This window comes from Catharus ustulatus, chromosome 4 (assembly GCF_009819885.2).
Source record: "Catharus ustulatus isolate bCatUst1 chromosome 4, bCatUst1.pri.v2, whole genome shotgun sequence".
Classification (NCBI taxonomy): Eukaryota; Metazoa; Chordata; class Aves; order Passeriformes; family Turdidae; genus Catharus; species Catharus ustulatus.
The window spans coordinates 70,466,549-70,475,776 of record NC_046224.1 but is presented as its reverse complement, the minus strand read 5'-3'; the positions used below and the strand labels follow the sequence as shown (position 1 = coordinate 70,475,776).

Below are 9,228 nucleotides of genomic sequence, written 5' to 3'. Positions count from 1 at the left end.
GGTATTTCTTGAAGATATCCTTTACACTTCCTTTATTTCTCTGTCTCATTCTCCATTCAGTCCCAGAGCTTGCGTGCTGGATTTATTTGTTTTACATTTCTTTGCTGTCCATTTTGCTGCCAAATCATCATCTCGTGTTGCTTGTCTTATATAAATGTTGACATTAGCAAGCTTCACAATAACAGTCTGGAAAGGAAACATTTACTTCTGAGCTTCCCTCTGCCAAACAAACCTACAGCTTTTGCTTTTTTGTGGCTACTGGTGGTTAAGGCCATGGGTTGTAAAATTATAATGCTGTAGGCAGTGTCTATTACAGTTATGATCACTGTAACATGCACTTCAACATATTTATTGCTTCGTGTTTAAATTGGTACAGCGTGGAGGACATGGCTCTCCACTCCCTCATACAATATAATCTCCCTAAGTCCTTGAAAGGCTGCAGGGAAAAAAACACCCCAACTGTTCTAAAATCTACTTTTTTGTTTGTGATGACACATACTGAAAGCATCAGTGCTACTTTTGTGTTCTGAAAGGAAGGGTGACGGCGTGGAATGGAACAGCGCTGCACACGCAGGCAGAGACCCTGACAAGAAATAAAGCATTGCTGGGCAATGGAAGTGCCGGCCTGTCCAGGCTTCCTAAAATCCATGTGCCTCTGCCCCGAGGTCCCTCGGGGAGAAAGCACAGTCCCTGTCCCCGAGCCTGCCGCGTACGGAATTCGCTGTGTGAAAACGTTTTTCACAAACTGCAGCGAACATCATTGCCTGTCTGTGCCCCGCGGTTGGGTGTTCAGGTGCTGAACTGCAGCAGGAGAGTTCAGCACGAAGCGCAGGGGACACCTGCACGGGCGAGGCGAGCAGGCTCCGACCCGGGGGAGCGAGAGGCGGCAGCTGCACGACCCTTGCTGCGAGGGAACTCCGCCAGCTCCTCCGAGCGGTGTCCGGACGGGACAAGGTCGGACATGCCGGGCCATGCCAGGCCGGGCCGCTGCGGTGGCGGCCGCCGCGCTCGTTACATAACGGGGCTGAGGGGTGAGGGGGGGCCGCGCGCGCCGCGTCCCGCGCCCGCCTCCTCCTCCTCCTCCTCCCGTGTCCTCGCGGCACCCCCGCCCCGCCCCTCCCCGCGTGACACCGCGCGGGGGGGGGGGGGGGCCCAGCGCGTGCCTCCCCGCGGCCCCCGCCTCCCGGGAGGGGCGGCACGTGCGCGCCCCGCCCGCCCCGCGCGCTCCGCGCTGGGGAAAGTCGCTCTCCGCTCCGCCGGCCCGCCCGCGCACGCGCGGTGCCCGCCGCTCCGCGGGGCGCAGGCGCGGCCGGGATCGGTGGCCGGGCGGGGCGGGCGGGGCGGTGCTTCCCCCCCGCCCCCCTCCCATCGCCGTCCCCATCCTCCTCCTCCTCCCGCCTCCACGGGGGCCGGGTGACGCACGTGCGCGCGCCCCCGCGCGCTGTTGTCCGCTCGCTCCCGTGCCGCCCGCCCCGCGCGCGTGCCAGCCGGCGGCGGGGGACGCGCGCGGCGTGCGGGGCCGGCACGCGCGCTGTTGTTATTGGCGGCGCCGCCGCGGCCGCGGCGGAGGGAGCGGGGCGGGGGGGGAACGGGACGGGACGGGGAGGAGCGGAGCGGGGCGGGCGGCTCAGTCAGGGAGTTCTTTAAAGATGGCCGGAGCGACGGCCGCCGCCGCGACCCCCGTGTACTGCGTGTGCCGCGAACCCTACGACGTGAGCCGCTTCATGATCGAGTGCGACATCTGCAAGGACTGGTTCCACGGCAGGTAAGGCGCCGGGCGGCGCGGCGGGGCCGGGCGGCGCGGCGGGGCAGCCGCCGGGCGGCACCGGGCACAGGCGGTGGCAGTCGCCTTCCCCCCTCCCCCCGGGGGGGACAATGGCTGCGCGGCGGCGGCACGGGGGGAGCGGCGGGCGCTCGCCCGGTCCGGCTCGCCCCCCGCTCGCCGCCGCGGGGACGGTGCCGGCGGCCGTCCCCGGGCACATGGGTCCGCGGCTGTGAGGGGGCGGACGGGCCGGGCCGGGCGGAGGGGGGGGCTGCTTACGAAAGAGCAACAGATGCGGGGCCGGCGGGGTCGGGGCCACCCCGAAGTTGTGCCGACTGTGCGGAGGCGCCGCGTGTCCCCCCGCGCCCCCGGGGGGCTCTCCCGGGACAGGGAGCTCTCCCGGCGGAGGAGTGCGGGGAGCCGGGGCTGTCCCCGGCCGGCTGCGAGCTCCGGGCTGTTTTGTTCGGGGGGCGGAGGAGGAGGAGCGAGAGGGTCGCCCCGCGCCTCTCGCCGCTTTGACGTTTCCAGCCCGGTCCCGAGCGGCCGCCGCGCGTGTGTTTTGCGAGCCGAGCGTGCGAATAATAAAAGGCCCGTCGGCAGCCGCTGCGAACGGGAGGAAGCGGCGGCGGCGACGGGGGATTCACGGGCAGTTAAACAAAGGAGCAAGTTGGGGGCCCGCGGCGGTGGCGGCGGCGGCTCGGCCGGGCCGGGGCTGCGGGGCCGCTCGGTGCCGCCCCCGCCGTGCGGGGAGCGCCGGGGAGCGCGCGGCGCCCGTGATTGACAGCCCGGCGTTTAAATACCCCGAGCGGCAACAACAACAGCGCCGGCCGCCCGCGCCGCGCCCCCTGCCGGCCAGGGCCCGCAGCGCCGCCCCCAGCCCGCCCGCCGGGGGCCGTGTGCGGGGTCCTGCTCGTTTGGGTTCCTGCGTCCCTTTATTTGTTGCGCCGTTTGCTCCCCTCAAACGGCGCACGACAAACGCGGGCGGAAAGTAGGTTGCGGATCTAGGTGTTACTTAAGGGTAATTGTTACACACGGGTGTTTTCGTGCCACGTTCTAGGAGGGAAGGAAGGCGTTTCTGATGTTTACTCGTGCATACGTCGAGGTGATTTGTTCTTTGTACACGGGCTTCTCCCGGCTCGAGCTGCAGTATAGCACAAAGTGTGAAAAGGGCTTTGTAAACCATGAAAACTGGCAAAGCAGGACTGTTGCACCTTGAAAACAACCTCTCATTAATATTTTTAACTAGACTGCTACTGCTCTTGCCTGTACTTAGAGCGAGACACACAACACTCTTGGGTTACAGCAGCTTAATGCAAGTTTGTCAGAACTCGGTCCCTGCCTGCAGTAAAGGTGCAGGCATTGCCTGGAGTGTTTGTACGGTTACAGGTTCCTTCTCTTCCCAGTCTTTTTTCTGCACTTGTGTAGTTGCTCTTTCAGAATGTCCTGGCAATTGCTCAGGTTCCATGCAGGCTAAACTTAAATGCCAGCCTTGTGTGTCAGTATTGCTGGGGTATGGGTGAACTCAATTTTTGAAATTATTATGGGGAGGACAATGCTGCCTGATCCAAAGGTAGGACAGACCACTTGGTAGCTTTCTTGGATCTTGATCTGGAAAAGCTCCACACAGGTTCCTGTGATTAAGCTCTGCCGTGTAATGGGTAAAAAAGCCTGCTAGCACTGAGCTGCCTTGATAGTGTGAAATCCTAAGGGTGGAAAATAAGCAAGCAGGCCAGCAGGAGCTGGCAGCAGCCGTGCTGCTTTGGGATTTAGTTGCATGCTCACCCAGTCTCATGACTAAGGGGCAGGTTTTTGGGAGACGTGTTGCCCCCTGCCAGCTGGGAGTGCCTTTCCCCTTGCTTTAGGAGTGTCTGAAGACTGTTACATAGCTTCTGAAAGAAAACACACACTCTCAAATCTTGAAGTTTTTGGTCAACTTCTTAGTTTCACGTTTACTTGATTTTATTTTTTGTCCTTTTATTTTTCCCCTGGCCTGTGGAATGGGACTGATGTGTGTTCTATCTTAAGAAACATATAAACCCAGGCTGTGGTGTGCTAGCATGAGACCTAGCGCGTATGATTGGATTACAGACTCTTTGCTGCCTTCCTGTGTGTAGTCAAGAGAGTGCCTGAACAGTACACTGGAGGCCATACAAAGTCTGTTCTGACAGATTGTTACTTAGTCCCTTTACATTTTTATGTGATTGTTTTTTCCTGTGTGTTCTTCGTGCACTCTCTGTCTTCCAATGATTTGTACTTTGGTTTGCTGTTATCGATATACGAGCACTATGAAATGCGTTTTATTGCTTTTGGCAAATATTTGTGTTAAAGGAAATGTTTTGTTGTGCCTGGCAAGGCAGTGAACCTGCATTGTGGGTTTCACTTACTCTCTGAGTGGGCCTAACATCCAGCCACAGTCTGGTGTAATTACCCCTTGTGAACAAAAGAGTGTAACGCGGGTGCCTGCGCGCTGTTTGAGGCTTCGTCGCCTTCCTGAATGGCTTGCAAGAGTGCAGAGACTACAGAGCTTTAGATGTGACAAGCTGTCAAAGCTTTCGGATGGGCAAATCCATTTATATTTTAGATAATTTTTGTGTTTTCCCCATCTCTTTATCTGCTTTAAACGAGAGTATGACATTAAGCTGATTGCCACTTTCTGGCTTGTCTAGAATATACTCCAGCTAGAATGTAGCATAAAAAGTCCTTTATGCTGCTCTGTGTGTTTAACTTTTTCTTGGATCTGTTCCGTAGCTGTTGAAACCTTTAATTTCGTGGTTTCATCTTCAAATGATACGTATCACTCTGTGATACTTCTTGTGCTGTCTCTCCCTTCGTTTTTTGATGCTTTGCCTCAGTTATTAGGTTAACGACGTGCTGTCATCTCCTCTTGTTTGTGTTTTTTGCTGTGATACGTTCTGTGCATAAGTTACATATCTTTTTTTTAAAACTGATTTTGCAGTCAGCTCTTGAAATATGTTTGTGAAGTTTGCAGAAATCCTGTTGGAATTTTTGCCCTTTTTTCTGTCCGTGATAGGTGTACTCAACTAGATTTATATACATTGCTTAGATGTGACTTACTCCTGTAGACTAGATCTCAGGTTTGAACAAACTGAAGTTGAAGCATATAATGCAGTTTTTGTATGCACAGTGTAATGCTCTCTATGATATTTCAGGAGTAAAGTATTGCAGAATTGGCCTTTTGAGGAGGTTGACTTTGTAAAGCTGCACTGGTACTGTGCTAATTGCAAAGGAATGTTGAGAAGTCAGTCAGGTAAACCAAGCATTAAAAATGCTGGTGCCCCTATGAAGTCTTGTGTGTTGCACTTCTCTGGGCATGTTTTATTTCTCCACAAACATAGAGTGAACTTCTTACATGTCTTGATGATGAATAGGGTAAGAAATTATCAAATGTGTGCATGTCAGTTACAGATCTCTGCTTTCTGAAATGCCTGCAAACTTTCTAATGTATTTTTTACATTACAAAAAGATGTTTTGGGGTTTTTTTTTTAATTAAACAAAGGATATGTTTTACTCTTGAAAGTTAATGGGGCATAAGAAAGGGAAAGCATCCTTGTTGTTGTTGACAATTAGCAGTTTACCTGAAAATTTCATAATGATATCAACTTTGATGTCTTCCCCCTCAAGGAGAAAATTTTTTATGTTTACAGAAATAAATATTTAATTTGGCCAGCTTAGAGGGCAGTCAGGGAAATACAACACTAATCTGTATGTAGTGTACGTATGTACATGCTTCTGTTGCAAAGCAAAATCAAATTGATTAAATTTACATGGAATTGTTTTTAAATTGATAGCTCTTGCTCTCAGGATTAATTCTGTGTTTTGTATAGTCTTGAAAGAATTAACTTTGCCCTTTCCTACAGCAGTTCATCGGTAGTATTTTGCCATTGGGTGTTTGATGCTTTTTACAGCTTTGTCATTATTAGAAAACATTTAATAATATCATTTGAAAAGAAAGGTGATTCATGTACTGTTTGAAGATTATAATTTAAACCGCAGATGCCTTGAGGCCTTTTTTCCTCACATGGAGGAAAAATTCAGTGCCAAAGTCACATCTGAGCGAAGTTCATGTAGAACATATTTTTTCTGATATTATATAGATTTGAACATGTCTTTGGTCTCTGAAGAAACACAAAACTTCTCATCCACTCCTTGATATGATCTCAATGGAAAATCAAGGTTTCTGTCTTAGGGCTGTTAGGTTACGTGGTACAGGTCTGTCTGAAGGCACTGATCTGTACTCTGAAGGCAAGCTTTCTCCTTAAGAAAAGAAGGAAATGCATGTGCTATAGTGACTACTTTTCCTGAATTGGTTCTTTGTTTTGGAGCTTTATACATGAAGTTCTGCACGATGGGCTTTGCCAACTCTTTGCTGCTGAATGAGGCTGTCCTGCTCCTGGCTGCATGCTACTATAATTCCTCTTTTACTGGTTCAGTGCGTGCCTGATTGGTAAATCAGCTCCGCTCAGAAAATTGACAGAACCCATTCTCTTGCTGGGTTGGCTTTTTGTTGGGCCACTGAGCTGAGTGGGCTCCTCAAAAGGCTACGATGAGTCCCAGAGTGTTGCAAAAGGAATTGAAGGAATGTGTTGTTGGAGATGATGCTCCAAGTGGAGTTGCTAATTTTTCTTCCTCGCTGCCCACTTTGGGATTAGTAGCTCACCCAGTTTTTGTAGAGCCTTGTTTTTGTGTCTCAGTCACCATGTGTGTTTCTGCCCAAACCCAGTTAATCATCTAGTGGGGTCCAAGGGAATCAAGGAATTCCAGTGCAACTGCAGGAGCACAAACCCCAGAGCATCATCTGTTTGCAAGGGTAGGTGAAGTTCTTGGATCTGTCTGGGAGGACAAGGCACGGTGATGCTCAGTCAGGGAAGGTGGAGATTGCAAAGACATTGTTACGAATGTTTCCTGGTGCAGACCTCTTTATAGAAAATTAAGGCTTTGTGGTTAGAAACATTCAGGGAACTGAACTGCATCAACAAATCCTTGTTGTTGGTCTGGGCAACAGGGCTTTGGTCTGGCACCAGAGAACTTTCAAGCCGACTTTCTGGCTCTTGTGATGTATAAGCCTTAAATCCTTCATGTGGCAATTTGGTGGCTCTTAGGGAAGTGCTTCAGACCTCAAGGGAAAGCTAATGTGTTTAATCTTGCTTTGCCTTGGCTTAACCATATTTCCTCAGAAGTAAGATGGAAGTCTCACCCTCTGTCCAATGAGCTGTGTACCCTCTGCCAAAGAATTATGTAACTTGAAGTGACTTCAAGCTCTTCTAACAATACAAAAGCTGAAAAAGTTTTGGTTAAACTGAAAAGAAACTAGTTATAATGAGGATGCTAGACAAGCACTTGTGTAACTGGGTGTCTGTTTCCAATCCTTTTATATTCTTCATTTGGACAAACAATTTTTTTCCTCTTGGTTCCCATCTGTGAAGTGGGAAGACTTATTAATATATATTAAAGTTAGATGTGTTCTACCATAATAAGTACTGAGGAGTTGCAAGTATTCAAATTGCTTCAGTTTTTGAAACTGTGTAATAACATGTAGAATTGTGTGTAAGTTTTTCTCTTTATAGTTTTCTTGAAGAACTGGCTTTATTGGAAGTAGGTGTGCTTTGAAAGCTAACAACCCTTTCCTTACAGATCTCTTTCCTTGAGATCTGTAATTCTGTAATTTTTAAAAAATTTGTTCTGGAATGAAACATATTGAATGTTTTAGCTTATGCCTTCTGATAAAGTAACTAGGACAAGAAAGACATTGTCCAATAAAATCTGTAAGAGAACTGAATGGTACACAGTTCAGCTTTTAGATTAGAGTCCAACAAGATTCTAGTGATCTTCTAAACAGTTAGTAAATGGTAATAATTCTAATTTCTAAAGCACAAATTTCAGTGTTAGTTAAAAGATAGAGGTTCAGATTTAGTAATTTAAACACTAAGTCTAACTTTCTGTAATATTATAGTTGACCTATATTTTTGGTATAATTATTTTTGTTTTGGCCATTCTTGACTGTACAAATGAAGGCACTATAAGTATCTGTGTAGATTAACTGTGAATTTTTTATTAACTAGTTAATTTATGATGATTTTATATTCCAAAATGTCATTTGTTCATGCACATGAAGTACTTTGGTATCTTCCTTTCCCTTTGTTATATTTAATACATAAATGATTTGAGAAATTCAGATGTTTTCAGAAGTCTGTTTTGTGACGTCTGTGTCTAAAAACCAGAGAGGTGAGAGGAGTGCGGTTGGGGCACTGTTGCTTGGTACACCTAATTTGTGTATATACCTACTAGGTGCTGCAGTGCAGAATGTGAAATGCATTCTTTTTATTTTAAGCTTGTCTTCATCTGTTGGTAATGATGAGTTCTCTTGGAGCAACACATGGGCAGTGAAATGGCTTAAGCCTTAAAGTGGAGTATCACTCTGTTAACTGCGAGCGGGTGAAATCACATTAATTTTGTTTTCATTCTTCATTTGTGGTTTTTAGCTTTTCTGTTTGTGGATCGTTTTCATATTCATTAGCAGATTTTTTTAAAATCATCAGTAAGTGTCTGTGTACTTCCTGCATCTTTTGAAAGATCATGCAGTAATAAAGTGTCTCTATTCTGTTCACATGGCAGTTTGCACAAGTTGAAGATGCACTAATGCTCTTCATGCAACTGTTCATGCATCTTTGTGCATCACTGTAAAATAAAATACCATTGTCTCAAAACAACTGAGTAATCAGTAAAGATTTCTGTACATACTTAAAACCATAAACATGCTCAAATTTTACCATTGTCTCATTGTTCAAATATCAAAATTCAATTAACAGCATTGCTGTTGCTTTATTATCAACATATGAGAGGTATTTTAGTGAAATATATAGCTTTTTAAAGGGCTAAGTTATTTTTCATTTTGTCAGTCCTTTCTAATGTATTGTAACATTAGCTTATGAATACACAGAACTAACAATCTATGGACTATGAATGGCCTTGAGAGGTCTGCTGTGTGATGGTAATATGGATTTATGTGGCTGGTAACCCTCCTCAGGTCAATTCTGCTTTTGAATGGAATTAATATTTAATACTGTTTTCTCCATTACTTCAGCATTAACTAAAGTAGACTTCAAAACTGGTGTTTCTTTTAGAAAATACTGAGTTCATTGTTGCTCAGGCAGGCATAAATGCTGATGTTCGCCACAAAAGCAAGAAAGCTTTTTTTTTTTTTAAACCCTCCCACATTATTCTGTCTTAAAAGCCAATTGGAGTAAGTATGATTGTTCTAGATTTTTAATATATTGTGGTCTGAAGTCTATTTATTTTAATCTGAAACTGTCAGCTGACATTACAGCTTGGCTGGGAAATTAATTTCTTAAATTTAATTGTTTGTTCCATTTACATGAATACTTTATTCACTTAAAGGCTCTTAAAGCACTCTTCATGGAAATGAGTGCAAGGAAAGGTGACTCTCT

General features: G+C 47.4%; 1 protein-coding gene across 2 annotated transcripts in view; it reads left to right on the top strand.

Moving 5' to 3' along the window:
* The first annotated feature begins 1,615 nt into the window (after nt 1-1,615).
* Nucleotides 1,616-9,228, top strand: part of KDM7A (lysine demethylase 7A) — a 63,364-nt gene continuing 55,751 nt past the window's right edge. For both annotated transcript variants that reach the window (XM_033058160.1, XM_033058159.1), the window contains exon 1: nt 1,616-1,765. In XM_033058160.1, coding sequence (XP_032914051.1) covers nt 1,650-1,765 — 116 coding nt within the window. In that variant the 5' untranslated portion in view covers nt 1,616-1,649. The remainder of the gene's footprint in view (nt 1,766-9,228) is intronic.